Here is a 24,424-nt window from a genome sequence, read left to right as displayed (position 1 = left end):
AAAGAAAGAAAGAAAGAAAGAAAGAAAGAAAGAAAGAAAGAAAGAAAAAAAAAGAATGGCCCCAGTTACCATACAATTTACATTACCCACTATCCTTTCTGGGCTTGGGACTGCCTTGGTCTCTCTTGAGTGGTAAGAAATCTTTACTCTCCCAGTCAGTATAACATCTCCCTTAACTGGTGTTACAGGCTGGCCCCCAAGGCTGCAGCAAGGTCTCTACTGTTTTCCTGAATGCCCTGAGAGCTCTGGGCTGGAGTCCCTGGTGAAGAAAGTTCTTCACCAACTTCCTTTTTTCACTTTCTTGATTTACTCTGGTTAGATAAAGCCAGCCTCCTTTTGATCAAAGACTTGGTTTTAAATTGCTCACCTGCAGCCGGTCACTCTTCTCCTGCAAGGTGTATCACTTCCGTCTTTGTCCCTTGCCAAGTCCGAGCCTCCGACTCAAAAATCACTGAGATGTTGGCGCCCCCTAAAGAACACATTTATGTTTGAAGTTAGCTCTTAACTAATACACGTTTAGTTGGGTTAAAGTCTGGGGTCTCGTTCTCTTTTTAAAATTGATTAGGAATTCTTCAAATTAAATGGACAGGCTAATGTGGTTAAATGCAGTATATAAAAGCTCTAGGGGTCAGAACAGAAAAAATTAGTGTTCTGTTTTACCTCCGAGCACTTAAAATTTTTAGACATGAATTTGTGAATAAAGAATGTACAAATTACTTAATTTCTGCTGTCATTACAGACTAAAGTAGGGGGAGGTAAGAGAAGCTAAAGTCCTGAAATCTATTAATAAGCTTTTCAGTCCTCTCATAGCATGATTTTTCTATACAGGGCAAAATTTCAGCTGTTTGTCAGTCAAATTAATTCCCTGGAATACAAACAGAAGCATCTGGATTTTTGTTTTTATTTTTGTTGCTAGGGAGAGAAAAAAACTTGTCCAAAACTCAGCGATCATTTGATGAGTATCATTTGGAATCAAGTCAAGAGAATATCTGACTTAATAGAGAGTGTTTTGATTTGAAAATAAGATATTTTTTCCTGAAAGAAATGATCTAGTACATAATTTATTCATATAATAATTCTGCTTTCATTTCTTGACACTGCCATTATTCCAGGGTCTTTCTTTTAAAATTTAAATGGGACTATGGAACCATCATAAATGTGAGGGTTTGGCTAATACTTAGCCCACTGCCTAATCTACTCAGCCAGAGCACAGCTCCTTTGGCCCAGTGTCTTCTTTGGGAATGTGTTTTCACAGGCATTAACTGAACAACTTCATTAAGGCAAAGTCATCCTTTTAGGTACCAAGTATCAACTTTAAGAGGGAAGAGCAAGTGGTAAGATGGCCCCTCCGGACCAATGTAAGAACCAGGTGCATAGACCTATATATGTGGGTGGCCATTCTATATAATGGCCACTCCCCATCTCTAAGGGTTATGTATTCAGAAACGCCCCATAGTAGGAGAATTTGCAGCCAAGCAACAAAATTTCAGTGGAGAAGTGGAGAGGAAGAACCAAAGTCACAATGAACATGTGAAAACTTGTATAAATATTAAGTTCACCAAAATTAAAAAAAAATAACAACAGCATCTAAAATGTAACACGGATATTTTTTTTGAATTTGCACATTTAAGGCACCATGCTGTTACTTTTTTTTCCCTCTACCCCTCCCACACCAGAAAAATGCCCAGGTTCTCCCTCCTTTGCAGTATCAGAGAGATGTTTATAAATATACTTTGCTTTCTTGCAATGATGTGCCTATTTTCTTCCTATTCCTCTGCTCAAATATTTAGTTCCTTTCTAATTTTATAATCTCTGCTTCTGAACTCCACTCTGATCTCAGAGACATGGAGTAATTTATAATCCTCAGGTGAAAAAAAGCTTTGGGGGATCTATTTTTTTTATTGTTATGTTAATCACCATACATTACATCTTTAGTTTTTGATGTAGTGATCCATGATTCATTGTTTGTGCATAAAACCCAGTGCTCCACGCAGAACGTGCCCTCTTTAATACCCATCACCAGGCTAACCCATCCCCCCACCCCCCTCCCCTCTAGAACCCTCAGTTTGTTTTTCAGGGGGGGATCTATTTTAACTTACCTGGCAGACCCGAGCAGTTTAGTTCTCAAGCCCCAGGGTCAAGGGTTATGTCACTTGAGGTCTGCCTACAATCCCCTCAGAGCATACATAGGTAGGCAACATTTATACGCAGCCTGGCTCTGGCACTGTTAACATAGCCAAAAGTCAGACTCCTGAGTTTACCCTGTCTCCCCTTCCTTCACACCTCCCACAGTTGCATGCCAAAAACCTCTACACCTCCTCTGCTAACCACTCTGCCCCTCTTTTTAATTCCCAAACCCTGCTCCCTTTTTCTCCCTATCTCCAAGAAAAATGGCGATCCATTTGGATATACTTGAGTGGAAATTTTTTGAAGTTGCTAAAAATATATATATGGAGAGAAGTAAATCTGCTTATGCTTACTATATCCTGAGAGAACTCTGTGGCCCAGGAGACCCTGATGAGTCAGGATGGAATGCAGAGTCTCGAGATAGCTGCTGTCACCACCACAGAGAGCCTTCCAGGCCCAGCCCAGCCAGCTAAGCCCAGAGCCAGTAGTGCCCAGGAGATGTCCTTCAAGCCCAGAATGATACTCACCGGAGGGGCCAGGCCTGATGAGAGATTCTGAGGTTGGGTGGTCTGAGGCAGGACTGTTGGTTCCAAACAGAAGAAGACTTCGGCAATTCCAGGAACTCAGAATTCTGAGACTCACTCCAGCAGGGGTGGCACTGTCTGGAGTGGGGCTGGAGGCTTTCAGGACCCTCTGGTGGTGTGGAGGGCTCAGCTCCTCAAAGCCTTGCAGCTCTGACCCCAGTAATGGGTAGTATTTTGGTGACATGGAGTTAGAAAAAAAAAGGGAAATAAGGAATGGTGTGTGTGTTCTATCTTTGGTGATGCTCAAGCAGGGAGTCAGTAGGTAGGAATATTTCAACTGGAGAGGGATGTTCTTATGCTAACAAACACTTACTCAATATAAATACTAGAATACCTTGCATTTATTTTTTTTAAAGATTTATTTATTTTTAGAGAGAGGGAGAGAGAGTGTGAGTTGGGGGGAGGGGGAGGGGGAGAGGGAGAGAGAATCTCCAGCAGACTCCCCACTGAGCATGGAGCCCACTATGGGGCTTAATCTCAGGACCTCAAGATCATGACCTGAGCCAAAGCCAAGAGTTGGACGCTTAACCGACTGGCACCCCTCGAATGCCTTGCATTTAGATCAACATGCATTTGCTAAGAAAGCCACCTGGTAGTCAAAATCATCACCATGAGTTCTCCTGACCCTTAAAAAATTAACACCAAAGTTTGCTATCTCTGCAGGTCCTCAAGTATGTTCCACATAATGAAGCACAGTCACTACAGCTCCCGATTCGGCAGCAAACTTGGACTGCAGTGCATCGGCATGCATGAAAACGGCATCATATTTAATAATAATCCAACCCTCTGGAAAGCCATTCGACCTTTCTTTACAAAAGGTAATCAGGTGCTGGTGACATTCTGCTCTTTTGTCAATAAATGTGTGCCCCCTTTTCTGGAATTTAGATTCTGCTGCTTCACTTATTTTGAAATAATAAGACATGGTAGGCACTGTTCTAAGTACTTGATATTTTAATCCCACAGCAACCCCATGTGGTAAATATTCTTGTCACTTATATTTTACACATAAGAAAACTGAAGCTTAAGTAAATAGGTTAAGTAACTTACCCAAGGTCCCCAAATTAGTAAATTATGGCCCAGAAGACAACGCCAGTGCCTACATTTTTAATCACCACAAACTCTGTTCTTCCTGTTGATGCACAAAGCAATTCCATGGGCATGAAGAAGAGATAGAGCTCTGTATTTAGGATCATTTCAATTAAGAATTTAGTGTGTCAGTCACATGTTTGATTTAAACATAGCCAAACAATGTGTTTGCTGAATCACTGACTGACATCACAGGTATTTTAACAGAAAGCAGTTTGCAAATAAAATTAGAGATTTTAGAACTAGGAAGGACTATATATGTCATCTCGTCCAGTCTCTGAATTTTATAGTTGGGGAAATGCAGTCCTAGAGAGGTTGTGATTTTTGCTCAGACAACATAGCAAATAATAGATGAGCAGAGATCCGATCCCAAGGCTCCTTGACTAGTGATTTCCCCCTTTACTGTATTTTGTTGGAAATGAAGCAGTTGGGGAATATCCATGACCAGTCTTTGACATCAACATCAAAGAAGACAATCATGTCCTGGAAACACTGTCAGTGATAGAATCTGGGGCTAGATGGATCTTAGGTCTGACAGTGCAATATTCTTCCCTCTAAGCCAGCCTCTGTAGTGAACCTGGATGCCTCCCATGTGGCTACTGAGAAGCTATGTCTGTCCCAGCTGAGCACTGATTCTCTCTACAGAGTTGCCCATTACCAAGATTCATACAACTCTATTGTAGACTCCACTGTATTTGTCTCTTATTGCTGCTGTAACAAATTGCCACAAACTTAGTGACTTAAAACAATACATCGATTATCTTATCGTTCTGTAGGTCAAAAATTTGACATGGGTCTCAATGGGCTGACACCAAGGTGCTGGCTGGGTTGTGTTTCTTGCTGGAGGCTCCAGAGTAGAATCAGTTTCTTTGTCTTTTCCAGCCTCAGAGGCCACCGGCATCCCTAGGCCTACAGCCCCTTCCTCTGCCTTCAAAGCTAGCAACAGTGGGTCGAGTCATTTTTCCATCATGTCTCTCAGACCATTCTTCTGTCATCACATCACTTTCTGACTCTGACGTCAGCTGGGAAAGGTTCTTTGTTTTTGAGGACTCATGTAATTAGGTTGGGCCCACCCAGATAATCCACAGTAATCTCCCCATCTCAAGGCCCTTAACTTGAATCAGTTGTGTCAAGTCCTTTTTTCCACGTAAAGTAACATATTAATAGGTTCCAGGGACTAGGACCTGGACAGGTTTGGGGGCTATTATTCTGCCTACCACTCGTGTTGGGGCAGATCAATCCTCTCTCATGCCTTAGAAAACTGCAGACTGGGTTAACGAAAAGGGTACAGGCCTCAGGATTATAGGTTTGGGGTTCAAGTCCTAGTTCTGCCACCTCACTGGCTATATGACCTTGGACAAGGCACTCCTCTCCGAGCTTCAGTTTCCTTCTCCACAAAAGGTGATAAAGACAATAGAACATTAACTCTAGGGTTATTATGAAGAATAAATGAAATAATGCTGTAAGATCCTAAAGAAATGTGGTGTTTTATTTGTTTTTGTTGAAGTAGAGTTGACATACAGTATTATATTAGTTTTAGGTGTACAACTTAGTGATTCAACAATTATACATGTTATGAAATGCTCCCCACGATAAGTGTAGTCACCATCTGTCACAATACAAAAATGTGACAATATTATTGACTATATTTCCTATGTTGTACATTATATCCCCATGACTTATTTATTTTATAACTGGAAGTTTGTAGCTCTTCATCACCTTTATCTATTTCACCCATCCCCACACCCTTTCCCTTCTAGCAACGACCAGTTTGTTCTTTGCGTTTGAGTCTATTTCTTTTCATTTGTTTGTTCATTTGTTCCGTTCTTTAGATTCCACATATAAGTGAAGTCATGTGGCATTTGTCTTTTTCTGTCTGACTTACTTCACTTAGCATCATACCCTCTAGGTTCATCCACATTGTTGCAAATGACAAGATTTGAAATGTAAGTTTTTTTTCTTTGCAGTTTGGCCCAGGCACATTAGGAACATGTGAACTAGTATTTAGGAGCAATTAACTCTCACATACCAACATCCTCTACCTTGCCATGTAAAAATTAATAGAATTTTTAAACTTTTTAGATTAATAGAATTTTCTAAACTCATCCATTTGTTTAACAAACTACTGTGTTCTTATCATTGAACTAGGTACCTAAAATACAATGATAGTCAAGACATGGTCCCTGCCCTCAAGGAATTTATAATAGGGGGAGGGGCAGGGTGGCAGATCAATACATCACCAAATATCATCCTAGGTGATGTGTTATGCTTGAGGTGTGTGCAGAGTGCTACAGGGCACAGAAAAAATGGGCCATCTAAAGTATCCTGAGGGGTCATGGGAAGCTTTCTGAGGAGTGAATGCTTACGATAAGTCTGGAAAGAAGGTAAAAGCCACCTACATTAAGAGAGTTTGACAAGGATGCATTCCACAGAAGGAAAGAACAGGATACTCCAAAACAGAGAAGGGTAGATCAGCACTGTATGTCCAGGGAACTAACTGTAAGTAGGCTCTCAGGCCTGGCATGGATACATGTAGGCATAGGCCAAGGGGAAGGCACTGAACTGAGTTTATCTCAAAAGCTACAGTAAATCATTCAAAATTTTAAGCAGAATGACATGAACATATTTGAGTTTTAGAAAAATTCCTCTGGTAGCAGAATGAATGATTCATTGACAGAAGGCACGACTGTAAGAAGTGAGAACAATTAGGAGCTACTGCAGTGATACAGGGTGGATGGAAGGGAAGTCATCAATGTAAGAGATGTTAAAAGAGTAGAATCTGGGGCACCTGGGTGGTGCAGTCAGTTAAGTGTCTGACTCTTGGTTTCGGCTCAGGTTGTGATCTCAGGGTCATGATCTCAGGTCATTATATTGAGCCCCGAGTCAGGCTCAGCGCTCAGCACGGAGCCTGCTTGAGATTCTCTTTCCCTCTCCCTCTGTCCCTCTCTGCAACCCCTCACTCCCTCTCTCTAAAATAAATAAATAAATCTTTTTTTTTAAAAAAAGAGTAGAATCTACAGCACTTGGAATCAATTTAAAAAATCCTTTTTTAAGATAAGCCCTATATATATAGATCAGATTTTCTCATAAAAACATTACAAAACTACCCAGATTAAATGCCAAAAATAGATGTCTAAAAAAAATAATAGAAGTCTGATTGCTTATTCAAAGTTCCCTGTTGTGTCTGACATTTTTAGTAATCAATGAGTCCCAAGCATTTCTCTTTTTTTAAATTTTATTTATTTATTTGAGAGAGAGAGAACATGAGTGAGAGGTGGAGGCAGAGGGAGAAGCAGACTCCCCGCTGAGCAGGGAGCCCGATGCGGGGCTCGATCCCAGGACCCTGAGATCATGACCTGAGCTGAAGGCAGACACTTAACTGACTGAGCCAGTCAGGAGCCCCCCCAAGCATTTCTTGAATCTCCTTTTAGAGTTATGTTTCTCATTAGTTTTCCTGATATAGTAGAAAATTGAGGGTATGTTTTGGTATCTAAAGTAGTAACATTAATGAAAGCATTGATTGCCTGGGTGTATCTATGGAGAAATAGTGATGTGCAGCCTAGGCAAATGGCCCATCCTGGAGAAATGAAGGTGGAGGGACAAGAAATAGCCTCTGTTTCTGAAACTGCCAAGAGAGTTGTCCATAGTGAAGGAATTATGCTGATTACTTGCTCACTTTTTTTAACCTGGATAAGATTCGGTACTTTTTCACACATTTTAAAAATTAAAATTATATCCACATCATGCCCCTGCCTATAAGCAATGATACTACATTTTGCTTATACGTTTGAAACATGGCTTCCAGTTCTAGGACATAGAGGCAAGTCATACATCAGTCTGGGAGGAAACCACCAGTGATATTCGAAGCCAACCCTTCCGCAAAAAGTGCTGAGTCATTAAGGAATCATGTGTCCCACCTGTGAATGTGATAGTCACCCAGGAAACAACAGCCTGGCCTTTCATATCGGCCAGGTATTTCCTACAGTCAGAAAGTATGCTACCAACACAACCTTCCTTTTTACATATAAGGAGAAATCTTAAGAATCTAGAACCGCTCCCCAGGCTTCCTTTCTTATTTGCAAAGCCTGCCTTCATGGGCTTCTGTTGTGCAACTGATAATTGTTTTTTTTTTTTTAAGAAAGAATTATGACTACAAATTTCCCCAGGATTTTTCATTGCATTTCAAGAACTGACTTTAACAGTAAGTCTGAATAATAAAAGACATAAATAGGAGAGATAACTCTTAAAGAAAGCTTAAATAAAATAGAACAAAGAGAGAAAGGAGGGCTTTAAGAGTTAAACTCTAGATAGATCACCTACCACCACGAACCACTAGCTACCCAGATGATCTAGAGCAGAGCCAATTCACTCTACCTGTCTCTACTTATGACAAATATGATTTGAAGGCCACCATGTACTGTGGACTTGAAGGACAGTGCTAATAGGAGGTTGGTTGTCACTGCCCTTCAAGAATTCCCAACCAGTTGGGAAGACTAGTACGCAAACAAAAAAATTGCTTAGTTGTCATGACTTTTACTCATTGGTTGAGTAAAACAAATCTAGAAGTAGTGTGAAGAGAAACCAAAATTAAGAACCCTTTTGATAAGTTGTAAGACTAGCATTTTGAACCATATAAACCACAATTAAACAGGAAGCACTTTAGATCAAATAGTTAAGGTCCAGTTTGAGTAGTTCAATAGCAATACCCTGCCACCGGTTGAAACATAAATATCTCCCTTGCCAAATCCAAACCTTCTTTAGAGAAATATATATATATATATATACAGTAAATATGGAAAACCACTGATGTGTGATTCATGACCACAAGTAGTAAATGTTTCATTTGCAGGCTCACAAATGATTTTCCATAACATGAAGAAGAGTTTAATTTTGAATATTTTGTTTAAAATAAGATTTTTATTCATTCATTCATTCATTCATTCATTCATTCATTCATTCCCTTTGCCCATAAAGGTGGTACATGTTTGTAGAAAATTAGGAGAATGCAGAAAAGTATAAAAAAGAACATGACTTTCTGCCAAGTTACTGAATAAAAAATCACGTATAGTTAAACTCCAAACAGAAAAGGCCAAAATAACCTGATTGTGTATGCCCCTGAGTTCATGTGACTCACTCTCTGATGTGTTACCCTCAGCTTTGTCTGGCCCCGGCCTTGTGCGCATGGTGACAATTTGTGTTGGATCCATCATCACACATCTGGACAGGTTGGAGGAGGTCAGCAACGAATTGGGTTACATCGATGTGTTGACCCTCATGCGGCGCATCATGCTGGACACCTCTAACATTCTCTTCCTGGGGATCCCCTTGGACGGTACTTGAGAATTGACGTTCTGCCCTTTATTGAACAAGGGGATGAAGGGGATAAGAGACTCAAGGAAAGATAATGCTGTTTTTGTACATTGCTCTTGTTCAAACATCTCTAAGTATTCTTATGATTCTTTTTTCCTAGTGTGTCTGCCTTGTTCATTTATAAGACAGAAGTTTCTGTAAGTAGGGGCCATCTCCTCTTTTGTATCTCTCCTCATTGCTCTGGGAAATATGATTCTATCCACAGTCAAAACTTGACAAATGTGATCAGTTCATTTGGCCATGAATATACCCTACTACCAATCAAACTGATAAATTTAACCAATTCCAACCATTCTTGTGGGCACAGGCACACACACACACATGCACACGCAGAGATATACATACATATGTACATAAATATACATGTACCCTCCTCCCTCAAAGCTACTAAGCATGAAAACTTGGACTCTGTCTATACAATGATAATGGTGCTGGTGCTGGTGCTGTTGGCAATGATGAAAATAGCTACCATTAATTTAGAATCTACTATAAAAGAGTAGCTTTACATAGAGTTTGTCATTTAGCATTATCACAACTCTGGCAAGAATGTCCCACTCAAAAGAGCTACTCCCTTCACTATACTCCAGAAACAAATATTAAAACATATACATGCAACTCTATCACCATTAAAAAATAAATAATCAGTTGGGTTAATTCCATGCTGCTATTGTCCAGCTTAATGCAATTTTCCCTGAATTCTAGCATGTTCACTGACTCATGCATTCATTCAAAAAATATTTGCTAATTGCCTATTTTATGCTAGGCACTGTTCTAGGTTCGGGGGATCGAGCAGTGAACAAGACAGGTAAAGTCCTTGCCTTCAAGGAGGTCACATCCCAGTGGCAATATAAACAACAAACAAGTAAATAGCTAATAACACATCAGGCAATACTAAGTGCCCTGAAGAATAAACGAAGCAGGGCAAGGGGATAGGAAGTGAAGGAGGGAGAGTGGGTGGCTATCCCAGAGAGGGTTGTCAGGAAAGGCCTGCACAGGGAGGACACCTGGACATCAGCCTAAATGAAATGAGACCGGGAGCCACATCCGGGTTTGAGGGAGGGAACAGGGCCTCATTGGCCACATTTGGAAGAACGGACAAGCTATAAGCCCTCCTTTTCTCCTCTAGCTCTGCTTACCTCATGTCCCCGGCTTTTTACAAGAGTCACAGAAACCTCATCTGACTGCCATTTGAATGGGAGCCCCATTCAACTCTGAGTATTTTTAGTCACACCCCTTGTCTCATCCCCTTCAGACAGGAACTCTAATCCCAGCTGGCCTGTCCTACATGCAGCTCTCTGAAGGTCAGGCAAGTCCGTATTTTATTAGTCCCCGCTTCATGGTCCCCGGCTCGCCTCAGTTCTTAGGAAGGATGAAGTAAACAGAATTGTAAACCTCTCTGTTAATTTAGGGATGCCGGCTGTGATGCTAAGAACCTGCATAACCCATGCAGAGTTACCTTGATTCCTCTTCTCCACACCCTGTCCTGGTTAAACTCTCAATTTGCCTAAGGGAGCCAGTGCAACAAGAGGAAAGAACATTGCTCTGAGGTCAGATAGGGCTGGGCTCCAGCCTAAGGGCCTACCTACCACACTGTCTGTATGGTGTTAGGCAAGCTTCCCAGTTTCTATGAACCGCAGTTTCTTCATCTGAAAAAGTGATGACACTATATCACTCCCCTAGCAAGACCGTAAGGATTAAATGAGGTCTCTTCCGTAAAGCGTTTTGCATGGTGACTGGTACTTAGCAGTTGAAAAGAAATGTCTGTTCCCTTCCTTTTTCTACAGTTTGAAAAAAGCAGGGGTTTTGTTTCCCCAAACATGCAATTTAAGGACGTTCATTAGGAGCTGACAGTGATGAGGCTCAGGACAAGATATTAGGGATACTAAGATGAATTCTATACTCTGGACCAAAATGCAACCAGAAAAGTGGCATGGCTTTTTGCCCTCGCAGGTGCCAGAATTGAGGCCAATAACAGCCATAATTCCTGGTGTCCCTCTTATTTCCCATCGTCCAAAAAAACAGGAAGGAGTTGGACACTCAATCCAAGAGGGGCATGTGAGATTCTAAGCTTTGTCTCTAACACAAACTTGAAAAGTGGCACATGTCTGGTTAACTTGGTTAATTTAGATGTCAAGCAGAATAAATTAATGTTGGTTTGTCTAGTGGCATTCATATGGCTGAAACACCCACTGAAGCCCAGGCTGGTAAGAAACTCTATACAGGGGATCTTCTCTTCTCAGAATACCCTTCTCGGGCTCACATTTTTGCTCAACTTCTCTGCTCTTTTGTTTGTTTTGTTTTTCCAGAAAGTGCCATCGTGGTTAAAATCCAGGGTTATTTTGATGCATGGCAAGCTCTCCTTCTCAAACCAGACATCTTCTTTAAGATTTCTTGGCTATACAAAAAGTATGAAAAGTCTGTGTAAGTAACACAAGTTGGGAAAACTTATCAGTGAGATTGGATTGACTTTGGGTTGTTTCTTTGCTGTTGTTGGCCTCTTCAGCTAGTGTTCTCCTCTTCAGAACCCACAGGGGAGCTGTGGATTATGTTGCTGATGAAACACTGTACAGCAATTTGGCTGCACGCAGTGGCCAGACCCAAGAGTAAGGGAGGCGTTGGGCCCAGGCAACTTTTCAGCAAGGGGGCCAAGTGGGTGGTCTGTGAGCCCCATGTCTGGAATTAGGACATCGCAGTGTAGTTTGAGTTGAAGAGAAGGGTTGGCTGAACCTATCATTATTATCTGTAAAAATTCTCTTTTCATATCTGGAAAATGGAAACACAAAATCATTTTATAGTCATGTTGCTTCTGAATGAATTTAATATAATTCAACTTGTAGGAATTAACAGCAGTCTCAAAAGAATTTTTTCACAATGAATATAATGGACTTCAATAAAATGTGTGATTTCCTTTTTTTTAGTCATAGATATTAGTCTTTGGGGAATCCTGAAACTGTCATTAATGACTTTGCTTTGGTTACAGATGAGTCTAGACAAAAATTGGACAAATGCCCAATGGCCTATAGGCTAAAAAATAGGTTTCTAGAGTTTAAGTAGCCAGCCACTAAACACTGCCCCCTCTAACCACTAGTGAAAAGCCTATAGGATTTAGAGACAGACAGACCTGGTTTATATCCTGTCTCTACCGCATAGTAACTAAATGGCTTTGGGAAGTTATTTAAAGTAAAATATAACCTACCTTCCAGAATAGAGATATAGATTAATGAGATCCTATACATAGGGCAATTAAGACAGAGGATGGCACATAGAAGGCACTAAAGATGTTAGTTTTCTCCTTCCCTCTGTTCATATCTTTTCCTGGATGGCCCTGATGATCTTAAATTCTCCATCTCTAAAAGTTCCCAACTTGTTTGAAGACCCAACTTTATCCTGTTTGTGTATTTTGAAATTTAATCATATTAGTCTCCAGGAAGGAAGCCAACTTGATGTTGCTTTATATATTCTCATGTGGTTGGTGAGTATTAGGTGGGTGATTTGGACACTTGGGTCTTTATACATTTCATTTAGTTTCCACCAGAGCTTATTGTGACTTGAATCAATGAGATAAAGGATTCATCTCTTCCCTATGTTCAAATTTGGCAGTGTTGTGTCTCATTTTATAGTTCCTGGTCATTAGTATGGCTTTGGTTTTGGCCAGCCAGCCCACTGAAACTTATTGCATGAAATTGTATAATGGTTTCTCTTAGGTTTCTATAGAAATTAGCTCCGCAACTCTCCCTCTGTATATAATATTTGCCAATGGTCAGTACATTAATCTATATCTCCTATATCCTAGAGCAGTAAAGACTTTGAGAAATCTTTTAATCTCCTCTCCCATCCCATGCCCATTGCAATAATGTCAATGTTTTGTTTTGTTTCTTTTTAAATGAGGTATAATTGACATAAAATGTTATATTACTTTCAGGTATACAAACAACATCATGACTCAGTATTTGTATATATTGTGAAATGATCACCATTATATCTAGTTACAAAACTTTTTTCTTATGGTGGAAACTTTTAAGATCTATTCTCTTAGCAATTTTCAAATCTGCAATACAGTATTGTTAACTATAGTCACCATGTTGTGCATCATGTCTCTATGATTTATTTATTTTATAACTAGAAGTTTGTACCTTTTGACTCCTTTCAGCCATTTTGCCCAGCCTTACCCCCCACCCCCACCTCTGGCAGCCACCAATCTGTTCTCTGTATCTATGAGCTAGAGTTTGTTTTGTTTTAAGATTCCACATATAAATGAGATCATATACTAGTTGTCTTTCTCTGTCGTGCCAATACTTTTTAGAAATATACTGATGGAAAGGATTCTGGGACATCTACTCCCATCCCTATTTATTTGATTTTATACTTCTGCCTGTCTTAATTCCCAATATTACAGCAGTATTGTTTTCTACTTTTTATTCTGGCAAGTTTAAGGCTTTTTAGCTGCAGAATACCTTAAATAGGTATTTGTGGCCTGGACTGATAACCTAGCCATCCTTGTTTGGGTGAAAAATACGCTCAGAGTTCCAAAACACAGACTCACAGATATATTCTTATAATACATGTTTGTAAGTCAGAGATTTCCTGTTCCCTGAAGACTGTCACTGAACTCAATTCTCCCAGTTTTTAAGGGCATATAAATTCAGATGCATACGTTAACCTGAATAAGGAGGATCCCAATGGGCATTCACAGGCCCCCAAGTCTGGCTCAGGGAGGAAATAGATGTTCAGAGGTGGCTGTAGTTCCATCAAGGAATTCTCCATGAATTTATAGTCTTAGGGCATTTCAACAACTCCTAGACCATTTAGGGGCCCTTGCTCAGGTAGGAATGCTACGAGCATTCACAGCCCACCAACTGAGTGAATATCTGTCCCTTCTATGTAAGAGTTTCAATAAATATTTGCTGAATAAATAGACTGGTAGATGAATGAATGAATGTGAATATTCCTTGGTGTATTCCTGGAGGTATGTATGTATCTGTAGGCACATTTACAGAGATACACAATAGATGGCACCCTCATTTTGAGTGACACAATTACTATACTAGCCTGAAGAATACCTCTTCAAATGTTTAAACACCTTCCTTGAGGGACACCTGGGTGGCTCAGTCAGTTAAACGTCTGCCTTCAGCTCAGGTCATGATCCCAGTGTCCTGGGATCAAGTCCTGCGTCAGGCTCCTTGCTCAGTGGGGACCCTGCTTCTCCCTCTGCCTGCCGCTCCCCCTGCTTGTTCTCTCTCCCCCACCACGAGAAATGAATAAATAAAATCTTAAAAAAAAATAAACGCCTTTTTGAGATGCCCAAAAGAAATTTTAAAAAGTGGGAGGAATCTTAAAGAATCTTCCCTTACTTTTCCAGCTGCACTGGAGTAAACATAGAGGCTATTTATGTCAACATCATCAACAGGGTGTACAGGTGACCATGTCAACAAAAATTTCAAAGAAAGATTTATTGTACATTTAATGTAATGCAGAATACCATTCCCTGAGATTGGGGGACAATACACTTACACATGGAGGCATACACTTTAAGACAAAGGCAAGAATAGCAGAACCTAGATCTTAAGATGAACTTATTGTTCACGGAGTCTGAGCCCTTCAGAGATGTAAAGTAGGTTACATAGAAAGAGAACAATCCGAACTAGAACCTGACTCTCTCTTTCCAAGGTGCTCTTCCCTCTCCCACACTGTCAAAATGCATACACTATACCTACTCATGCGGCTAGTCAGTCAGTATATATCTACTTCATGTTTACTATGTGGCAGAAACTGCAAGGTACAAGAATAAATATCAAGAATCATACTTGATCCCTTGTGTTCACTTTCTAGAGTAGGAAATCTCAAACTCAATTGTTTCCAGAGCTGGGCAAAGGAAAACGGGCTGGGTGGTTACGAGTCAACAGGAAGTGAAGGTGCCTGGGGCAAATTGGAGAGTGCTTGCCACTGGTTTTTGGTTTTGTTTTTCAATTTAGACACTGTACTGGACACATCAAAAATCAGAAAACACGACTGGATTTGCCATTTTGGTACCAGCTTTTAACCTTTAACTAGAGGTTACAGCCTTCATTTTGCTACCAGTACCTAGAAATCTTAGCTAAATTTGGTTCCTTAACATGAAGTATAATGAATATGTAATTTAATTTTTATCTTTTTATTTTTTATTTTTATTTTAATCTTTATGAAGAATTAAGTTTAAATTCAGTTATTCGTGAGTGCTAATGGCTTCAATTAAAGCAGACAATTTTATTTAAACAAATGGCAAATGAATTCATTTTTCTAGATGTCTTAACTGACTACAGATAGATTATATTTTCACTTTTTTTTTTAGCAAGGATTTGAAAGATGCCATGGAAATTCTGATAGAAGAAAAAAGACACAGAATTTCCACAGCAGAGAAACTGGAAGACTATATGGATTTTGCCACCGAGTTGATTTTTGCTGAGGTACTGACCTGGATTAACCATAATTCCCACACAATATATGTACTTGACTGTGTATAGGTTATGTAAAGATCCCCTCTTGTAATTGTTTCATACTTCTGCTTTTAAGTATCTGCTCTAGTACTTATATAATGACAACCCAAAGAGCACACTCATTAGACATTCTGGTAAAACTAACCTTTAAGATTGAAACTACTGTGTCTGGACAATACAAAATATGAAAATGAGAGAGCCCAGAGACAGTAAATGCATAGATAATTGGTTAAATTTCTCCGCTTTCAGCTGAAGACTACTATGAAAAATGTCCATAGTCAATTACAGAGATTGAATATTTATGACTTCATTTCATTGATGTTTTTGATCCCGACTGTCCCTTTCCCTTCTTTTTGGAAGCTTTGATTCACTTTTCCAATTTTTCTCCCTTTTTCCAATTGTTCAGAAACGTGGTGACTTGACAAGAGAGAATGTGAACCAGTGCATACTGGAAATGCTGATTGCAGCACCAGATACCATGTCTGTCTCTGTGTTCTTTATGCTGTTTCTCATTGCAAAGCACCCTAAGGTTGAAGAGGCAATAATGAAGGAGATCCAGACTGTTATTGGTAAGAACTGATCAAATAATAATAGAGCTTTAGAAAACAATTCCCTCTGAACGTCAGCTTTTTATGTCCTAAGAATCTGATTTCAAACAAAATCTTTATTATAATCCACCCAGAGAACAATAAAGGTAGTCACTTTGCCACACTTGGTTATGCCAGATAGGTTGCAAAGTTAGTTCCATTCTTACTGTGTTTTTTTTTTATTATAAAAATAATGCATGCTCATTAAAAAAAAATTAAATAACACAGAGATGTATAAAGCAGAAAGTGACATTCCCTACCCCTTCCACTCTCCTCCCCAGCCTCATTTGCATTCCCCAGGGGGAACCACTGTTAATACTTTGCTGTATATTCTTCAAGGTCTTTCTTAATGTGCATGTAAATGTTCTGCCTACCTACGTTACCAGGGCCAAATGCTTTTGTGGGTCCACCCAGGGAACTGACTATCATCTCCAGCAGTGTTTCTGGGTTTTAAGCTGTCTGTCCACAAGTGAACTTCCAGTCAGTGGCAGAAGGACAAGGGGAGGAAAATGGCAAAGGCAGGAGAGTGATCAGTTTCCCTCTCCCCCAAATCCAGTGATGCTGGACCCTTCTTCCCCCTGCCCTCTCCTCCTCCACCAGATCCCTGCTCAGCTCTTCCCGACACTACATTTTCCCTGCTCTGCCTTTCCCTGAGCATCATTCTGCCCACTGCTCCTGACGCTGCCACCTCCTTCCATACAAACACTGTCACATTCGGAAGAAATCACAATTGCATTCTGGGGGAAAAAACAGAATTCCTTATTTGAAATGTCCTTCACATGGATAATTTTTTTTTTTTTTAAGAGAGAGAGAGAGGGCAAGAGAGAGTGCGTGCAGGTATCATGCACATGGGGTGGGTGGGGTTGTTGGGAAGGGGTCAGAGGGAGAGGGAGAGAGACAGCCTGGAGCCTGAGGCAGGGCTTGATCTCACAGCCCTGAGATCACAACCTGAGCGGAAATCAAGAGTCAGAAGCTTAACCGACTGAGCCACCCAGGCGGCCCTACATGGATAGTCTTTTTAGGAACACATTTCTGACATGTGAAGAGATATCAGTAATGACATCGACTTTTCTCTCTTGACCTTATACAAAATCCCTGTGAAATGACTTATTTGGTTGTAGAGTCCACCATTTTTTAAAGCCATCTGAGGGGCACCTGGGTGGCTCAGTCATTAAGCATCTGTCTTCGGCTCAGGTCATGATCCCAGGGTCCTGGGATAGAGCTACGCATTGGGCTCCCTGCTCCGCGGGAAGCCTTCTTCTCCCTCTCCCACTCCCCCTGCTTGTGTTCCCTCTCTCTCTGTGTCTTTCTCTCAAATAAATAAATAAAATCTTAAAAAAAAAATAAAGCCATTTGAGTGCTACTTGAAACAGTTGATAGTAAGGGGAAATTTCACAGAAGAGTTAAATACGTGAGAGAAAGGGTCTACAGATGTGTTGCTGTAAATGGGAAATCGCCTGGGAAGATAGATAGCAGGAAGCCAGAATAACATCCAAGCTCCAAATTCCAGAATGGTTTCTCATGTGCCCCCTGTCAGGTTATGGGTTCTGGGTCAGGTGCAGGGGCACATCAGTGACTAAGCCAGAGCTATTCCTATACTTATGGGGCTCACAGGCTGGCAGGAGAAAGAGAACTTAACAAGCAAACCCAGTGGAGTGAAGAGTCATAGAATGATGCAGTTCAGGCAACAATGGGAAAATGCTCTTGAAACCATGAGCCTTTAATACAATTTCCTTGAGAGATGAAAAGTGTTTGTGCCCCAACAATGAATCATGGAACACTACATCACAAACTAATGATGTAATGTATGGTGATTAACATAACAATAAAAAATAAACCTCTGCAAAGATGGAAAACAGCTGAACAATTTGTACTTGTGTTCGTGCTCCCTCTAGATACACATACATATTAATTACTTCCTAGGGAATGCCTCTGGTTACCTTCTCTATCGTCTTCCCTTCTACCCCCTCACCCCAGGTCAATGTACCCCATTAGACCCTGAGTGTACAGAGAGCAGTATGCAAGGGGCAGGGCTGTTAGAGTTCTCTGACCAAATGAGATCCTTTCTGAATGGTGTAGTTGTACAGGAGACAGAGCTGCCTCAGGACCCTGGGCTGATTTTGATTCTGCGAAAGTGGTAACCCATTCAAGGATGTTCTGAAACTTTGTCAATTCTGAGAGTAATCCAAGCCTCTGTGACCAGTGTCAGGCCAATCTGAAACAGTGGGAGTATCTGTCAATCTCCAGGACACCCAAAGTTTAGCTGAGGCACCTATTTTGCTGTGGTAGGGAGAGAGGTTCTTGCCACTCTACCGCAATAGGTTGTTCTTGATGAGATGGAAGGAGGGACTATCAGTGATGCGTTCCAGGCAGATGACTGCACAGGCAACCAGAGGAGAAAATGTCATTGAAAGGGATTTAATTCACCATTTCATTTTGACTAGAGAAGGAATGAATGTCCCCTAGAATTTAGAGGAGGAGACAAAACTCAAAGACCTCAGAGGCCAGGCAGATAAATGTTTGAAGCAGACTGTGTAGGTATACATATAACTGCAGGGGGATGTCCCTCTAAAGGGCTCATCGGCCACTCAAGTTCAGCCTGTCATTGCCATGTAGGGATGTGGGTCCAATATCACCAGGTTTTCTGACTTTTCCAGAAATCCAGGCTTTTCCATGAAATCTCCTAGGTTTTATAGTAATTGGCTTCAAATCTGAATTTTTACAAAACACGCTGTGAACCAAATGACATATTTGGCCCTGGTTACTGGTTTGCATTAGAATTCTAGGGAAAAAAAATTTTTTTTTTTCCAGCCAGGAGCAGGCTGTTCTATGGAAATGATGGGAGTTTTAATGCCCATCACATAATGAAACTATCATTACCTCCTTGTCCTGTTTATCTGTTCCTGCAGGTGAAAGAGATGTAAGAATTGATGATATGCAAAAATTAAAAGTGGTGGAAAACTTTATCTACGAGAGCATGCGGTACCAGCCTGTTGTGAACTTGGTCATGCGCAAAGCCTTACAGGATGATGTCATCGATGGCTACCCAGTGAAAAAGGGGACTAACATTATCCTAAATATTGGAAGAATGCATAGACTAGAGTTTTTCCCCAAGCCCAATGAATTTACTCTTGAAAACTTTGCAAAGAATGTAAGAGCCCTTCCTTAAAACCAAGTGCACCACTCTTAAAAATCTCAACTGTTAAACCCTCTCTGGTTCTGTGTTTGCACCATGTACATTTCATTCTATTTACTTCTTCCCCTCCATGGCCTCCCCAGAAGAACATGTTTCCTCTGGCTCAGAACATGACTACCATATTCATCCTCAAGCCATGGATGCTGGGTCTCCAGCTCTGAGAATTATCCACATAGTGGCCACACAATGGGTCAAAATGTGAAAAGTCCAGGCCCTTAATTTGGCTACCATGAGGCAAATGTTGTTTAACTCAACCAACCTACTTTTCCATTTCAACTTGTCACTTTGTAATCACATAGACTCAGCTCTAGCACCATCTAAGTAAAGGAAAATCCAGTTGTGTTTCAGATGGAAATCAAACGAGACCAAAAGATTGTTTTCGCAGTCTGCCTTTGGTTCACCAAATGGCCCCATGAACACTAGTTCCCATTCTAAATAGAATTCAGTAATCAGAAGAGCTTTAGCTTTTTCTATCATTGAAATATACTGTAGATTCTGCTTCAATTATGTCAAATTTTAGGCAATGATGTTAATTAACCCAAATTTTCCAGATATTTCCCTCACTGTCCTCTTTTTCCATTTGCATCTAATGTAGAAACACAATCTTAATTAATCCAGTTCTCTAATTCATTCCGTTTCTGTGTGAGCAACCCATGCTATACTGACAACTGGTCAACAAAAACTTATTGAGCATCTACTATGTGCCAGGTACTATGTAAGCACAAATGGTAACAAGACAGACAGATGTGGTCCCCATTAATTTTTTGCAGAACTAAAAATATCTGGATGCTTGGTGCTAATAGGCCAAGAGTCAACATCTTTGCACAGAAACAATTTTTGCCTTGGTGACATGCAGAAGTGTAGTAAAGCTGTGGCCCATCCCACAGACCTAGTTGAGTATGCTAACACTGGCTGTAATAAGATGATGTGCGTTGCTTTACCCCAGCAAATTTATGTGAAAAGCAAAAGTGGGGACTGTCCAAACTGGGCATATATCACAGGGGGTGAATCACATTGGATGAAGAAGTTACAGTCACTCATCTCAGTGAGGGGACAGTATGGTTTGGACCCTGTCACAGCATTCTGACCCATCAGTGGTTTCAGGGTGAATCAAACAGAGACTGCATGACTCTGGCTAACTGTCTGATCGTTTTCATAGGTTCCTTACAGGTATTTTCAGCCTTTCGGTTTTGGGCCCCGCAGCTGTGCAGGAAAGTACATCGCCATGGTGATGATGAAAGTCGTCCTGGTTACACTACTGAGACGATTCCACGTGCAGACATTGCAAGGAGAGTGTGTTGAAAGTTTACGGAAAAAATATGGCTTGTCCTTACACCCAGAGGAGACTAGCAACTTGCTGGAAATGGTTTTTATCCCAAGAAATTCAGAAAAGTGCCTCGAACACTAAAGAAGGCTGATCAGTACCTACTCTGGAGCATTTCTCATCAGGAGTTCACATGGAAATCACCCGTTCACCCTCATGGTGAACATTCGGTGGCCTGTGCCATTTTATAGGCACGACTCGTATGGACTGTCAGCAAGTCAGGAGACATGGGTCATCTGTTCTTGTCCAAACCGGACTTCCAGAGAAAATAGAGGCCAAGAGTTTGCAGGGGGAAATGGTCAATCCCACAAAACATGCTTTGAAAAAGGCCACCAGCAAAACTTAGGTCCTCCTTCCCACAAAATCTCCACTGCCCTGCTCCAAGAGCATTTTAATGTCTGGGGCAGAAGCACTCAAGTCCATTGGAAAGGTCAGCCTGATGCTTGGGTACTTAGGGCCAAACATACCTGCTAATGTGAATAAAAGTGTTTTGATTTAGTTTTCAGTGGTAGGCTCCCCAACATTCATATTCTTTGGAGAAGTGCTTACAAATTCAACATTGACTTTTCCTATGAATTATGCAATTAACTCTTGATTATCCACAGGTGACTTGCCTGTGGCAAAAGTTAAATAGGGGACTCTCCTTTCCCAGTCTCTCAATTTATGCTTCAGCCACTCACCTCCACTACAATAGACATAGATTCGGGTAACATAAAGTAACTTAGTAATAGCCTGAGTAAAATATTATCAGGACCACACATCTGCTATAGGAAAAAAAAAATTACACAATGCATTTCAAATTCAAATAAAAATTCTTTTCTTCATGTTCGCATCATTGCTTAGCTCCACTAGTGCTAACCAAGAGATAACTTTAAATAATGACATCTATTAACTCTTACAATGGCCCCAATGGTTTGAGAGAGGACAACTCCTCTACATCTACATCTAATTCCACAACCCAGCAGGTTCAAACCCATTCCATCTTCTTTCTCAACAGTTTCTCCCTCTCTTTCTTTCCGTGATGCCAAAGTCAACAGCAACAGATCAGTAGAGAACATGGTCAGGGTAGAGGCTCTGCAATCATCTTTTATCCTACCTCGGATTTAATAGTTACCTTAGAGATTTAACAGCTATTGAGTTTATTGAATCATTATACATAGCCATGGATAAAATGCATACCTTGTAAATTAGTTCTTTAAAGAGAATCAAGTATGGGACACCTGGGTGACCCAGTCAGTTAAGCATCTGACTCTCGGTTTCGGCTCAGGTCATGATCTCAGGGTCGTGAGATCGAGCCCCATGTTGGGCTCCGTTGTGCTGGGTGTGGAGCCTGCTTAAGATTCTCTCTCTCCCTCTCCCTGTGCCCCCCGCCCCACTCTCGTGTGCTTTCTCTCTAAAATAAATAAATAAATAATAAAAAATTTTAAAAAAAGAGAATCAAGTAGATGAGTTAATTTTCCAAATACCACTCCACTTGTGTTATATAGCCAATATGATTGTATCTACTGAATGCCATTTAAAAATTGAAAAACTCATTTACAAGTAAGTAAATGCTGGCTGTTGAGTCAACTGCCATCTCAACATTTGAATATTCTTTTCATCCTACTGTTTGGTAATAGGACAACAGCTGAGTATAAAATGAGAGTGTAAGCACCTTGAGAGCAGGAGCTCTTTTCTTTCTTTTGTAATCCATCCCAATCCCCATTCTGACTCCCTATATTTACTCTGGAGGAAGGATAGCTCTGAACAAACACTCTTGCTCATAGATATTCTAACTCATCCCAGAATCCAAGTAAAAGGGAGGCAGGTATTCTAAGATTTCAAGGATAAGTATTAGTAAAGAAGGAAATATTTGAACTTGGCACTATATAGATCATTTATATGGCCTAAACATACACAGAAATATGCCTGTGTACCTGGATATCCACAGTCAGGTCTGGACAATCATCCAAATAATTCAGACCCTGGAAAGAAGGGCCAGGATTTTAGATGTAATGTATCCAAGTTTACTTTGCTTTGCCTCTGGCTGGAGCTGCACAGTAGAGGAAAACAGTTTCAGATCAGTATACTTCACCCAACCAGTTCCCTTGGAAATTCTACTGTATTTTGTATGTACATATGTAGCTGAGGCCTATGTCTACACAGTCAAAGTGAAATGGAAGGTTTATATAGTTATACAGAGACATTGTAGATATAAAAATATGCTGGGGAAAAGCTAGGGATGGGGGTGGGAGGCAGGGAAGGATAGGAAGAGGGGAAATACTGGTTTGAATGATCCAAGCAAACTCTTGGAATCAAATTATCTGGGCAGTCATTCAACTTTTCACCTTGCTTGGTCTGTACTGACAAACCCCATAGGTGTGTACAGGCTTTGCCTAAAGAATTTGGAATATCATTGACTTTTCATTAGGCCGATCAACATATATTTGAAAATCCTGTTTTCAGAATTTTGCCTCACTGTTATGTACTTAATTATCATCTTGAATGTGCCAGTGGATTCGGTTTTCACCAGTTTTCAAAGAAATTGTCAGTGAAATGCATGCATTATAAGGGCTCTATTATTGTGAAATCATGAGGATAATTGTGCCCTCCTATCTTTAGGCCTACTGGACACCCCCCTCTGCCTTCTTTGACAGCCCACTCTTTCTTCTTCCAAGTAGAAAATAATCCCATGCAGAATGTCCCACATATTGAGAAATGTCAGTTGAAAGTTGTCACTTTGATTTCTAAATAGCACCTTTAGTCACTCATGATGCTAATATTCCCATAAGTGTGTGGCATTGCCCCACTAGAAAGAATACTACTAGCTGGACCCTCAATCTCCTGTACCAGCTGGGCTCTGTGACTGAATCTCTCACCCATACTCGAAGAAGGATTTGTTAAATTAAATTCTGTCAAAGTAATGAGTGACATGGAATTTGTGGTACTTTAGTTGGACTTAGCTCACAAAAAGCAAAGTCAAAGGCTGAACTCTCCAGGGCTCAACAGATAGGGCCTGCCCTGGTGAATTCCCTCATTTCTTTTCTGCAGCTTTTTGCAGATGTTGGCCTGTATCTAGGAAGCCAATGGCCATACCTTGTTTCCACCAGGTCAACCAAACAAACATAATGCATTCACACAAGTCAACCTGGTCACCAAGCCCAGCCCATTAGGTATACTCTGCCCTTCCTCTTCTATCAAGAAAGCATTTTAAAGCATAAAACAAATGGGAATCAGTATAAGAATATAATTATAAAAATTATAAGAATAATCTTGAATCCACTCTAATTATAACCAAATGCAAATGTTTCACAAACTTCAGTATTTTAATTTACAGTAGTCCCCCTTTATCCAAGGTTTCACTCTGTGCAGTTTCAGTGACCCATGGTCAGGGAGAGGATGATCCTTCAGATGTACTATCAGAAGGTCAGCAGTAGCCTAACACTATGTCACAGTGCCTGCATCACTCACCTCACTTCTGCTCACCACGTAGGCATTTTATCATCTCACGTCATCACAAGAAGAAGGGTTAGTTCAGTACAGTAAGATCTTTTGAGAGTGAGACCACTTTCACATAACTTATTACAGTCTATTGTTACAATTGTTCTATCTTATTACTAGCTTTTGTTGTTAATCTCTTACTGTGCTTAATTTATAAATTAAACTTTAGCATAGGGATGTCTGTACAGGAAGAAAAC

The 24,424-nt window shown here is 40.5% G+C and overlaps 1 protein-coding gene across 9 annotated transcripts in view; it reads left to right on the top strand.

Annotated features, from left to right (window-relative positions):
* The window catches only part of CYP19A1 (cytochrome P450 family 19 subfamily A member 1), a 47,732-nt gene extending 26,161 nt beyond the window's left edge, over positions 1-21,571 (top strand). For 7 of the 9 annotated variants that reach the window (XM_073877003.1, XM_073877001.1, XM_073876999.1 and 4 more), the window contains 8 exons: positions 3,375-3,529; positions 7,936-7,998; positions 8,953-9,129; positions 11,474-11,588; positions 15,496-15,610; positions 16,047-16,209; positions 19,137-19,378; positions 20,583-21,571. In XM_073877003.1, the coding sequence (XP_073733104.1) occupies positions 3,375-3,529; positions 7,936-7,998; positions 8,953-9,129; positions 11,474-11,588; positions 15,496-15,610; positions 16,047-16,209; positions 19,137-19,378; positions 20,583-20,831 (1,279 nt within the window). In that variant the 3' untranslated portion in view covers positions 20,832-21,571. The remainder of the gene's footprint in view (positions 1-3,374; positions 3,530-7,935; positions 7,999-8,952; positions 9,130-11,473; positions 11,589-15,495; positions 15,611-16,046; positions 16,210-19,136; positions 19,379-20,582) is intronic. The other 2 variants (XM_073877004.1, XM_073877005.1) reach the window with 2 other exon arrangements.
* The last annotated feature ends 2,853 nt before the right edge of the window (positions 21,572-24,424 follow it).

The sequence above is a fragment of the Callorhinus ursinus genome, unplaced genomic scaffold (genome assembly GCF_003265705.2).
Source record: "Callorhinus ursinus isolate GAN/ISIS: 27379988/994484 unplaced genomic scaffold, GSC_fseal_2.0 scaffold25, whole genome shotgun sequence".
NCBI lineage: Eukaryota > Metazoa > Chordata > Mammalia > Carnivora > Otariidae > Callorhinus > Callorhinus ursinus.
The sequence above is the reverse complement of the archived record's forward strand: the minus strand, read 5'-3'. Positions and strand labels throughout refer to the sequence as shown.